This window comes from Odontomachus brunneus, unplaced genomic scaffold (genome assembly GCF_010583005.1).
Source record: "Odontomachus brunneus isolate Ranch 3 - 2012 unplaced genomic scaffold, Obru_v1 Obru_scaffold_001, whole genome shotgun sequence".
NCBI lineage: Eukaryota > Metazoa > Arthropoda > Insecta > Hymenoptera > Formicidae > Odontomachus > Odontomachus brunneus.
In genome coordinates, this window is record NW_022639451.1 from 3,857,807 (window position 1) to 3,870,804 (window position 12,998).

At 40.6% G+C, this 12,998-nt stretch overlaps 2 protein-coding genes across 3 annotated transcripts in view; one reads left to right on the top strand and one right to left on the bottom strand.

The window, feature by feature from the left end:
- LOC116846463 (probable chitinase 10) overlaps positions 1-2,813 on the top strand; it is a 43,784-nt gene extending 40,971 nt beyond the window's left edge. Inside the window, exons 10-16 of the mRNA XM_032820331.1 lie at positions 250-404; positions 551-691; positions 841-988; positions 1,180-1,365; positions 1,580-1,702; positions 1,824-2,025; positions 2,250-2,813. Coding sequence (XP_032676222.1) covers positions 250-404; positions 551-691; positions 841-988; positions 1,180-1,365; positions 1,580-1,702; positions 1,824-2,025; positions 2,250-2,458 — 1,164 coding nt within the window. The 3' untranslated portion in view covers positions 2,459-2,813. The remainder of the gene's footprint in view (positions 1-249; positions 405-550; positions 692-840; positions 989-1,179; positions 1,366-1,579; positions 1,703-1,823; positions 2,026-2,249) is intronic.
- A 185-nt stretch (positions 2,814-2,998) lies between these two features.
- On the bottom strand, positions 2,999-12,934 carry LOC116846305 (chaoptin-like). Of its 2 annotated transcripts, none has more exons than XM_032820007.1 (10): positions 12,792-12,934; positions 9,740-9,926; positions 9,473-9,620; positions 9,245-9,355; positions 8,121-8,867; positions 7,402-7,550; positions 6,182-6,964; positions 5,127-5,881; positions 4,475-4,991; positions 2,999-3,897 (listed from the first exon to the last, which is right to left on the bottom strand). In XM_032820007.1, the coding sequence occupies exons 1-10, from the start codon at positions 12,834-12,836 to the stop codon at positions 3,575-3,577; spliced, it is 3,765 nt and encodes a 1,254-aa protein (XP_032675898.1). In that variant the 5' UTR covers positions 12,837-12,934; the 3' UTR covers positions 2,999-3,574. The 2 variants fall into 2 exon arrangements, with proteins under 2 accessions (XP_032675898.1, XP_032675981.1); XM_032820090.1 differs by lacking the exon at positions 12,792-12,934 and adding an exon at positions 10,191-10,377.
- Between the last annotated feature and the right edge of the window lie 64 nt (positions 12,935-12,998).

The following is a 12,998-nucleotide window of genomic DNA, read 5'->3' on the forward strand; positions in this document are numbered from 1 at the left end:
GATATCTATTAATTCCTATTAATTCTTGAACCTTTCGACCGATCTAGACCTAATTTTGCACAATTACTTTCTAGGAAAATATAGACTACCATGAAACCTAAACATCCTCCCCCTTATTTTATCCTCTTGACATTTTGTAATAACCCGAGCAACACCGGGTAGTTTAAACTAATGATTAATAATACGTTGTTAAAATTTGTTGACGTATATCTTGTATTTTGTATCTCACATATATATCTACATTTTCAGATTCTGCTTGCGATCGGAGGATGGGCATTCGGCTCAACGCCCTTCAAGGAACTTACCAGCAACACCTTCCGAATGAACCAATTCGTCTACGAGGCTATCGATTTCTTGCGAGAATATAAATTCGACGGGTTGGACGTCGACTGGGAATACCCGAGGTTTATTTCATATTTTGTGTTTCAAAAATTCACTAACGCGCGCAGATTCTTTTCACGAGAGATATATAATATTTCTTAATGCGGTAATATAAATGAGAGAGATCTGATTAAAAAGTCTTATTAAAAAGTCGAAATTCTTTTTGCAGAGGATCCGACGATCGAACCGCCTACGTTAATTTATTGAAGGAACTCAGGCTGGCTTTCGAAGGCGAGGCAAAGAGTTCTGGCCAGCCGAAATTAATCCTGTCGGCCGCAGTGCCCGCCAGTTTCGAAGCCATCGCTGCGGGGTGAGCGTTCTAGATGCGATTAACATAAAAAAAATTGAAATAAACACAGCACAAGAAATTACAAATATTTTGTGTTGATTTCTGCACAATTTAACATATAAGAATTTTTTGCTTTCGTCAGAGTGTAAAAGAGATATTTACTTTTCTAGATACGACGTCCCTGAAATATCTAAGTACTTAGACTTCATCAACGTGATGGCATACGACTTCCACGGCCAGTGGGAGAGACAGGTCGGCCACAACAGTCCGTTGTATCCTCTGGAGAGTGCTACCAGTTATCAAAAGAAGCTGACAGTGGTAAGGATAAGAAGAAACGCCCCATACAGCACAAATCTTCCAAGAACGTTCTAGGGATGTTCTAAGGACATTCATTCATATTAAGAACGTCCCAGAACATTCTTTGAAGATTTTGTGCTGTCTAGGATTTTGCGTCAGCATTAAAATCGAGACATGACGCGGTTGTGAAATTTTCCGCGCTTTTTTCATAGGATTACAGCGCGCGCGAATGGGTGAAGCAAGGAGCGCCGAAAGAAAAGCTCATGATCGGAATGCCCACGTATGGCAGGTCCTTTACGCTAGTCGACAAGGAGAAATTTGACATCGGCGCACCTGCATCCGGCGGCGGTGTGGCGGGTAACTTCACTAACGAATCCGGATTCTTGTCCTACTACGAGGTATGTTGCAGTGGTATTTTCTTCATTAATTTCTAACTTGGTTCAATCTCAGTAATTTTGTATTCGGCAGTATCTGTTTGTATATTTACAACTATGATGTAAAAGTCTGAGCACTACATCTCTCATATTTTATGTTATATTTCACACAATTGTAGCTGTAGCATAGAAGAAGTACGTCTTTCAATTTTGTAATTAACATCAATCTCTTAAATAGGTCTGCAGCTTCTTAAACGAAGACAACACGACTCTGGTGTGGGATAGCGAGCAGCAAGTACCGTTCGCGTACAGAGACGATCAATGGGTCGGATTCGACGACGAAAGAAGTCTCATTAACAAGGTACAGCGGAAAGATGTGTTGTAACGACGCAATTTTTGCGATATCTATTATACACTTTCGGAATTTTTGTCAAATGTGTCAATAGGCTCTCAACATTTAAAATTATGTTTTTTTCTTACAGATGTCGTGGCTTAAAGAAGAAGGCTTTGGAGGTGTCATGATCTGGTCGGTCGACATGGACGACTTCAGAGGATCCTGCGGAGCTGGAAAGTATCCGCTGATCAAGGCGATGAAGAAGGAGCTGCAGGGCTACAAAGTCAAATTAGAATACGAAGGTCCTTACGAGAGCACCTCGAGAAACGGAAAGTACACTACCAAGGATCGTAAGTATCCTCCAAACATTATTTAATCGATACACAAGGTGCTTCAAAAAAATATTAACTCTTTCTTGAAGCATCCTGTAATAAAAACCAAAGTGTTTATTCAGCGTATACGATGGGAAGCATATTCGTTCCTGTAAATTATCGTACATTGTTTAGAACGCTATTTCTTTTTAGAGGTACTCGCGAATTGAACGTTACCTATTTCGCCCGAATATTTTTTGCAGCGAACGAAGTGATGTGTGACGAGGAGGACAATCATATATCTTACCACGCGGACAAGAACGACTGCACGATGTATTATATGTGCGAAGGCGAGCGCAAGCATCACATGCCCTGTCCCGTGAATCTGGTCTTCAACCCCAACGAAAACGTCTGCGACTGGCCGGAGAATGTTGAGGGTTGTTTGCAGCACACGCAGGCGCCGCCCGTATAGAAGAGAAAGAAGCGTAAAATAAAGTAAAATTCCCCGCGAAACTGTAAAATAAACACGACGCGAAAGAAGTTCGAGGAGAAGTAACCATTATCGAGATATCATTCGTTAATTCGCAAGATTAAGTGAGTAATATTACCATCGCGCGTTAACAACGGATTTAACGTTCACGAATTTCTTGTCCCATTATTATCCCTCTCTCGAGTACCTTATTTTGTCTATACTTCTTTATTGCTTCTTCCTAAGAATTCTCTTCCTCCATTCCTGTCTATTTTTACCTTCGCCATCTGTATAAAGCACAAACGAAATCATGACAATTGTGTTTGTAAATAAAAACAAATTCTCTTTTCGGAAGAAACGTCATTATTTTGAAGGACGGATGTGATTCTCCTTCTCTTTCTGCCGCACTTCTTCGAGCGTCGATCGGCGCGAAACTAGCATCGAGATACATCGGTCGTAATAATTCAATTATACTTTTATTGTTAACCTTACATGAAAAAATCACACTGTTTCTTGGAAATATCTTTACATCTACGTTTCTCATCTACGTAAATTCAATATTATAAATTCTCTCTTAGCTCCTCGTGTGCGCACAATCACTTAAATTACTAGAAACTTTTGATTTAGAAACACATCACACGTGAAGGAGATCCTGACGCTTACGTAATGTACGATGCTTTCTTTATGTCTCAGCGATAGTGAGAAATTTAAAGTGAAAGTCACGATATACCGAATCATAATGTTACATCATTTAAATCGCGCGAAAGGTGTGCAACGCGTATGGAACATAAATATTCATCTGCGTTACGCGCAATATATGAAAGGGGGCTTTGCGAAAACTGTCCTGGTGTTGCTGAAGAGCTGGTAATCCGTACAGGCAATCGCACACCTGTCGCAAAATTAAATCTGACAATGCACTAAACGAGTCGCGGTACTTTCCTTGTTCCACTTTGGAATAGAATTCTACATTCGGGCGAAATATCAGTCCTTTCCCCGAGAAGAGGCCCGATTAACGCAAAATTTCGTCGTCCACGCTTCGGAATGAAAACAGCTGATGTTGAAAACGACGTTTTGAAGTCGATTTCGAGTCGATGAAACGGCTGTTTGTTGTTGCGCGAATTAATTGACGACGAAAACGAGGATGAAGAATTTGACGAAGGCCAGCCAAGCTGTCGCCAAGCGTTCGTAATTCCCCGAGCTGAGGGCGGACGCTTGGCAGGCGGTGTGCGGAGTACCCAGAGTCAGCAGGACCTTGTCGGACGAGTACGACGGAGTGGTCTCCGTGCACACGGCTCGTCCGGCTATGGTTCTCAATTGTCTGGCGTCGGATTGCGACGCCGTGTGGATCTGCCGGGACTCTCTCAGCCACCTGCGCAGCCAGAGGCTCAGCCACGCGATCTCGCAGTCGCACTCGAGCGGGTTTCCGGATACCTGCAGCCCACCTAAAGAAAAAGAGAGAGGTTGTCATCAGAGATGCGCATACCAGTCTTAAACCTGTGTTACTAGTAGTCATTTGAAATTGATATAATGTGAAATATTCAAAGTCTTTATTCAGACTTGGATCTATGTTTTTTAATTATGATGACATTTTGCGATTTAACTCGCGCCTAACTCCTAAATCTGAGATCTCTTACTTGAGATCATTTTTAAATAACAATTATTGATACTATTAAATTAATTAGACCATGTTCCGTGAGTATGTTTGTTCGACTTTACTAATGACGCAAACGTAATATCGATTTTTAGCAATGCGACTAACACTAGAACTACCAAAGCAGCCAAAATGACTAGTTTATAATTTCTAAAATATTACTCGAATTTACTTTAAACGGTGCGTTTTATAAGATTTTTTGTGACTTGTTGCGATATGAATAAATACTCTTACTACCTTGCATTATGTATTCTTTTCGCAAATCTGTCATTTTGACCGCTCTTGTAGAAAGGTATGCGTTAGTTATCGGCAATTCTAGTATTAATAATTATCGACGGAAGACTGCAAACGGCGAAAAGCGAGCTTACCGGCCACCATGTTGGTCCCTACAGTCTCCCAAGAGAGGTTCCCGTAGATTATCGACGGACTCAGTTCATTGATGTGATTGTTTCTGAGATCCAGCGTGAGCTGAGACAGTCTCTTCGTCAACGATAGAAAAATATCCGACTGAAGTCTGCGGATGTGCGTGTCCTTGATTCGCAGTATCAGTTCGCCGCCTTCGATGGTGGAGAACGCCTCGGATGAGATCAGCTCGAGATCGCTTCCGGTGATTGTCAGTTCTCTCAATTGTTTCGTAAAGGCGTTCTGTATCTGATGCTTCAGCAGATGTTCCGTCACTTGAATCTCGACCGTTCGAAGCGGTAAGCCGGATAGCAAGTGACGGAGATGAAAGCCGTCAGCCTGCGGCCACGTTTGGATGCGCAGGTGTTTCAGGTACTTCAAGGGTCGTAGACAGTCCTTATCCACTGACCTGGTGCGATTTAAGTTTCTCAAGTTTAATTTCTCCAGTCGCAAGCAACCCAGAAAACTCTCCTTCGTCAGTTCCTGCGAAACAACCGAGTGAAATTATCGAAATTTTTTTATTACTAACTACAAATTTTCCTCGAAAACTTTAAGAATTTGTCGTTTGTTTATTTCAATTCTGATGATTTTTAAGAAAAGTTGAAATTGTAGAATTACCTCGATAGGATTTCCGGAGACGTCGAGTTCTCTCAAAAGATTCAGTCTAACACTAGGCATCGATGTCAGCGAATTATTGACTAGTAAGAGAATTTTCAGACCTTCCAGATACTGAAACTGTTTATCAGTGGTCTCGTCAACGTTATTAAAAGACAAATCCAAGACATTTAAGTTCGTCAGTGGTAGCAACGGTATGCTCCTGAGACCGCAATTGGCCAGATAAAGTTGCCTGAGATCTGGCAAATAATGAAACAGTTCCTTGAAGTTCGCCTGAAGAATATTCTGCGACACGTTCAAGCTTAGTAATTTGCCTAAGGAGACGAATGAATTATCCGGCAGAATCGTCAGGCGATTTTGCGCTAGATTCAAGGACACCAACTGAGAAGTCGGGAAAGCGGTCGAGTCTAGATGGTCCAAGAAGTTTTCTGCCATGTTGAGATCTCTCAAAGTATAGCCGACCTCTAAAAACGACGCGGAGGGTACAGCAGTGAATTTATTGTGGCTCAAGTCGAGGATCTCTAGTCTGGTGCCCTCGAAAACGTCTCTTGGTAACGATCGGATCTTATTGTTCGACAGATTTAGAATTCGCAGACTCCTCAAGTTCCTAAACTGCTCGGTCGACAGCTGAGTGATCTCGTTTCCGCCCAAGTCCAGTCTCTGGAGAGACTCCAGACCGTGGAAGGATTGTTTGCGCAACGTGTCGATTTTATTCTCGCTTATGTCCAGAGTTTCCAGGTGAGGAAGCGCGAACGTTCCTGAAACATATACGCGTACATTTCATCATGCTTGAAGTTTTTATTGCCTGGAGATAGAAACGTTTACTTTGTATTTCGGAAAATAGATCTAAAAATATTTAATTCCCGATAAAGAGAAGAATTTCGAAAATCGCTGAGAACCGAGTTTTTGGAAACGACGGTCAAAAACAAAAAAATTTCAAGGAGTTATTTTATTATTTTGTGATTTAGAAGAAAAATGATTTTCATTCTTCTTTATTTGGAACTATGAAACTCTCTCACAAAAGACGTTTTTAAATTTCCACACAGCTATTTCCTCACCTGGATCGATTGTAGTGAGAAAGTTGTTCCGCAGATTGAGACTTTTCAAATCGGCCGTGCCGTAAAACGTATCCGGAGAAAGATGACTGATATTATTAAATCCAAGATCCAGTCTGGTGAGATTATTCATCGAAGATCCTGAGTCGATAAATGCTATCGCGTTGAAGGAGACGTTCAAAGCGAAGTCAGGGCCGCCGATCTCCGAGATGGCACCCAAATCCAACACGGTCAGCTTATTGAACTCCAAGTGAAGGAAACGCAAGCTAGACAGACTGTAGAAAGCGTTCCTCTCTATCTTCTGTATCCTGTTGTAAGCTAACGATATGGTCACCAGCTTAGGGCAATCTATGATCGAGCCAGACGCTAAGATCTTTATTCGATTTCCAGTGAGATCAAGAGAACGCAGCTCGGTCAAATTATGGAAACTCGACTCCGGAATCGCTTCGAGGAAATTATATCCCAGCTTGACGTCTTTCAATTCGGGGTGCACGCTGGAAAGGAATATTCTCTCGGGCAAGTAATGCAGCCTGTTCGACTCCATGCTGATGTAACGCAGTTGCTGGAAGGAGTAGAAAGCCGTCGCCTCGATCGTCTGAAAATTGTTGTTGTCTAAAACCAACCACAAAAGATTCGTGAGCGGCCTGAGTGCACGTTGTGGAAACACATCCGTGGCGAAGGCGAAGCTCAACTCGAGAATGTCCAGACTCTCCTCGATACCGACGAAACAGTCGTCGTCGAGTTCCGTCAAGTGATTAAACGACAGGCTGAGTTCTTTCAATTTACCTGCAAAAACATTTCTTAGAAACGATTTTTATTCGCTTAGAATGAAATCAAAATTATATTATCATTTCGTTTAAAGTCATTTAGAGTCATATCAAAATTATGTCATACTTATACTGATGTTTAGAGTCATATTAAATTATATTACCGATAAAAACAAAGATTCATTAACAAATATATGTAAATAAATAAAAATATAATGAAAGAAAAATTAAAAAAAGGAACACACACACATGCATAGCGACACATAGATTACTTGAATTGTTTATAATTGTGATTAAACGTATGAATATATGTGTGAAAAGGTAGATGTATAAACGGTGTAAGTAACTTCATAATAGCGTATAAATGACATGTTACGTCGAATAATAACGGCTGCGGTGCGTGTACCGATTATCTCGGATAATACACTTTCGCAATAGAAAACACGAGCAACGCACCAGCCCCCTTGAAGGTCTCAGCTTTCAGTTTCGTCAGGACATTGTTCCTGAGCAGCAGGATCTCAAGGTCCTCGGCCCACTCGAAATCACCCGACTCCACGTGGGAGATCTTGTTGTAACCGAGATTCAGGTGCAGTAGCCTCTGGCATCTGTTACGAAAATCGATCATCGTATACATTGCATCCAGCTCGTTTCCCGCTATTAAGATCTCATATTAATAGCCCGTATTCCTGCGTCGTGTGATTTATTTTGACCTTTACGATCTATAACAAGGAACTCCATATGAGAATGTAGAACAAGAACGCGCGGGATCGATCGGCTAGTCGGTCTTCGCGAGAACTCGCGTGGAATAACGGGCTTACATATTCCTTACTTCAAAAGCACTGCATAATGCGTCTTTCGTCCATTTAAATATTGCTATTAGTTTGACGAATTATTAAATCGGACAGAAATATTTTTTTCAGGAAAGTACATCGTTACTGATCAACGTCTTTTTGTTGAAATTATATTTCTACATCTGCGTTATGTCTCTATAATGTCAAAGATAATAACAATTTAAAATTTAACTTAATCAAAATTACATAAAAATATCCTTGATTAAGTTAAATTAAATCAGATAAATTTTACTACTAGTTGGCAATTTTTGTGAAATTTTGCTTTCCTTTTCCATAATTGTCGATGCTTTCGAAGAAATTATTTTGTAAGAAAAGTAAGAATACCTGGACAGTGCGGCCACTGGTACCGCGTCCAAACTGTTAGTCGCGAGAGAGAGAGCCTTCAGATGCTCTGCGAATTCTTGAAATGCCTCGCCAGAGATATTTCGAATCTCATTATTAGCTAAGTAAAGATACGATAACGTTCTCAATTGACTAACGGCATTTGGCACCGCCGACAAATCGTTGTTCTCCAGGTTCAAATACTCGAGAATCTCTTCCAGACCGTGAAAGGCTTCGTCGTCGACGTTCCTGATACCGTTCGACGATAAGTGCAGTCTTTTGATCTCCAGGCGATCGAACATTCTGCCTGGCAATGAGGTCAGTTTGTTACCGGCAAGATTGAAGTCCACCACCTTCAATGTGCGATTGCTCAAAGTCGCTGTCTTCATCCACTCGATGGAATTCTCGCTGAGGTCGATCAGCTCCAAACTGGAACTACGGAAATCTGGCAGTTCCAGGTACTTGATGTTGTTTCCTCTCATGTAAAGCCACGTGAGGCCTTTCAGGCCTTCTAGAGACTGCGGGAATTCCTTTAGAAGATTATTGTTGATGCTCAGAGTGTGCATATTCGGCGGCAAGCATTCCTTAGGGAACTCCTCGATGTTGTTGCTGTCTACATTCAACCACACCAGCGCGCCGAAACTCGAGAAGAGTCTGGGGACTTCTGTGATCGAATTATCACCAAAAAACGCATTCGATAGAGTGTCTCTGGTGCGGCCCCAGTCGCCGTCCAACGATGTTAGGTGATTGCTGACAATTGACAAATTTTTCTCCAATGAAGGTCTTATTTTATTATATCAGCCTGCGAGTCTTGTTTTTCACCAAAAGCGCCACATTCTTCCCGTATTTATTATTCAGTGAATTATACGAGCGAATCTATTAACTACCGGTTCTCTTCGGAAAGATATACTTTTTACATTTACATATAAGTAAGTTACAGGAACGTTCGCTCTTATATTTATATACAAGGCAATTATAAGCTTTTTATATTCACATATAAAAACGCAGTTCTCTCTAAAAATACTTTTAGTTAAAATTCCTTTTAACGAATCGTTTCCTTAATATTACATTTAATTGCAACGTTATTAAATGTTCTCGCAGGCGCGATTGCTAAATTTGTGACATACCTGTGCATATTCAGCCAATTCAATTTTTTTAGATCGCGGAAGGCCTTGAAGGGTACATCCTCGAGAGAGTTATAGCTTAGATCCAGTGAACGTAGGCTGTCCGTAATACCTCTTAAGCAAAAGACGTTTAAAGGAATTATAATCTTTTACATAAATATTTTGAAAAATTGCGTATTTTACTTCTCCTATACGTAGATTTTGTGCAAGAAATGCAGAACTTGAACTTACAATAGAGATTTGTCACCTATACTGGATAATCGATTGCTCATCAACCCTAGAGCTTCGACACCCGCGGAGCTTGCAAGCGCGTCATTGTCCAACACTTGCATCCCGGAGCCGACAATATCCAGCTGAGTCACATAGTTCACCGATACGTCTGAAGTAATTTGTATAGATCGTGCTTAATTTATTATATCTTGTAATTTATGCCAGATGATAGTAAAAAATGATAGCTGAAGATGATAGATGAATAGCATTCTGAGAATCCAGACAAACCAGGAAAACGCGCGAATGGAACTCCCATGCAACTGATATCCATTTTCGTAAAGTCGTCGTCATCGTCCTGGACCCAACACATGCACATTGTGTTGAATGTACACGGTACGTTATAACATTTTACCACGCCGGGACTCCAAAGGAGAAAGAGTAGTATGTACATGAGACGAATCACGTCGTGCGTCATCTACAAAAGCGCAAAGCGATGATTAAATTTCTTCTTGCAATAAATGTAAGAAATTTTCGAAATATATCTCGACATCTTTCGACTTTTAACATAATTATACATGTTAAGATTCAAAATAAGCATTATTATGCTGAAAGATTATTACATAGCTATAAAAAAATAACGAAGATAATATTTGAATGATAAAATATTTGAGAATTTGTAATTATGTTAAGTGTGTCTAAAGTTACGTTCATGCAGTTCATGCAGTATCAACGAGCAGACCTTGTCCAGGACTAAATCCAGGAGACTCCCTGGAACTCCTCCCCCGGAAACTAACGTACGTCAGACGGGTTTTACAAGTGAGATACTCATCTCAATAAAGCGTCGATTTTCAGGATACCTTCATGGCTCAATCGTTGACTCTACCAAGACCAGGAGGCAAACAAAACCTGTCGAGGACTCGGCTTATGGACGACTGGTAAAGCGCAAGTGCAAAGCTCAGGAAAGCGTAAGCGCATGTCCGGGCGACCTTTATGGATCGAATATGACACGAGACTCGTGTTCAATTTCTGATGGAAACTTGAATAATTACACGGCATTTAGAAGAATTTTTATCTTGAGACATACGATTAATGATTTCATTGGCATTGTTGACAAAAAATGATATTCACGAATCTTGCGTCATAATAAATAATAAACGATGTCGTCATATAAAAATGTAGAAAAATGTAGAGAGAAAAATCTTTGATTTTAAGATACGATAAACCGTAACTTTCTCTTAAGTTTCAAGCAACGAAAAACTTTCAGATAAAACTGGTATTTCTCTAACAACAGAAGAGATCAGAAAGTGTTTCTCACCAATTTTTGACCTTGTGATATATCTCAGAGAAGCTAAAAAACGAAGGTCAAAACGAAAGCCAAACCTTCAAGCTAAATTCATATATTTAATGAAATATTTTTGAAGTCGTACGATGTATAAAAACCGTTTTACAAACAAAATTTTAAAATTTTTATGATGTCAAATTCATAAATTAAATGACAAATTAAGAGAGAAAGTATGTGTGTGTTTTATGTCAAATATATTCAATCGTGTGTAATATAATTATTTTCTACAATCGCACTTTAGGATATGAGCTGTAAGTATTTGCAGACGCGTTTACGTCTGTCTTTCTTGTCCGGGGCAATCCTCAACTACATTTCTCAACTATATAACCCTTAATTATAAGTAATGGTAAATGTTGTCTTGAAGATTTTTTATTATCCAATTTTAATATTATAATCATATTTCATTCACGCCGGTAATGTTCATTAGTTGACATATTCACGTCGTCGTATATAGCAAGTGCATGTAATATAATTACAGGCTATTAAATATAATGTAATTACGTAATTGCACCGTACAAGATAATTCACTTAAAATTGAGGATAAAAAATGATCCTCGAAATTACTAAATCACGCGCTGAATATTAATACAAGCGTGGGATTCACAGCGTGGATTCCGGAGATAAAGCGCGTCCGCGTGAACGATGTTCACGATTGAAAGTGGCATACAGCGCGATCGAAACTACTGATATAAATATTTGCATTTTTTGCAAATTAAAAGCAACAGAATTGAGGAATCCTGAGCAGGTAACAAACATCCGGGACGATGTAGTAATTATCTCGTCTCGCGACAAGGATATACACACGCAAATTCATTCGTTGTGAAGCCAGTTTTTCCGCAAATTTGCACAAGACAGCGCGTCTCCGATAAAAACCTGGCTCACACCTGCAGATGGATTTGGTTCTACTATCGAAAAGAGACAGAGATAGAAAAGAAAACGAAGAGATAAGAGGAGAAGGAGAAGAAGGAGAAAAAGGAAAAGGAAAACGTAAGGAGGAGTGAAGAAGAAGAAGAAGAAGAAGAAGGAGAAGGAGGAGAAGGAGGAGGAGGAGGAGAAGGAGGAGGAGAGGAGAAGATGGAGGAACCCAGAGCTTGTCAAAAAGTGAAAGGTTGTCCGTCTCCTCTATCCCCACACACACGATCTGGATCGCTGGCAAAACCGATCTATCTGTCTCCCTTCCTCTCTCCGTCTCGCTTTCTCCTTCTTTCACCATGCTCTCCCCTCTTTCCCCTCTGCGATCCAATACGAACGTTTTGCTATGCTCCGGCACCAACACTTCCAACCGGCGACATCATCAACGGCGCGAACGCGCCGGCTCTCGTTGATGCCCTGAGGATGATTTTCATTCAGGACTTTACAGTAACGCCGAGACGTTAACGCGGCGATTTTGCGCTCGCCGATACGCGCCGATAAGTGAGTTTTCGTACGTACGTTGAATTAAAGGTCTCGTTCTCTCGCGGGTATCAAGGTAGAACGGAGAGCTGCGCACACGTGCGATCAATTAATCGGCTGGGACCGAGTCGTCGAGGTGAACTTTCGTTTGCGCATAAGGAAATGTGACGGTAACGAGATGGCCAGTTTCGTTCGGACTTTGATCCTAATTTGAAAGTGACACGTTTTCGATCAGTGGGTGCCCGGTTGCTTTCCTATTACACAGATCGCTGATCATTGACGAGGAAAGTTATGAAAAGGATGCCGGCGGTAACTATATCTTAGAGTCGCAAAGTAGAGTCGCTGTATTTACATTGTTCGCGTGAAGATAAGGTAAACAGCACGTGTAAAGACAGCAAATACATCGTTAAGTCGATTTTCATTTATTTAACTTGAGTTAGCCGTGAAGACGAGAACGAGGAATTAGGCACATCGTTTCATTCAAATGTAATAACCTTTAAGCATATTTTTACTTACACATTATTTCCAGTCTGTTATGTTCTATGTCGTATGTTAATAATTCAGAAAAGTTACAATGATTTTGATTATTTCATTGGAATAACTTACTAAAGGAGAAGACGCGCTCCTCTCGACGTTTCCTACAATTAACATATACTTAGAATGTTGATTCTTCTCTCTGCCATTTCGTTCAAATTTACAAACGTAACTTTCCGTTTACACAAGTGATTTATTATATCACACTTCTCCCGGACAAGCACGACGAACGAGCGAGCGGCAAGAAATGCTAGGAATCTTGTTGATCCCGTGATGAAT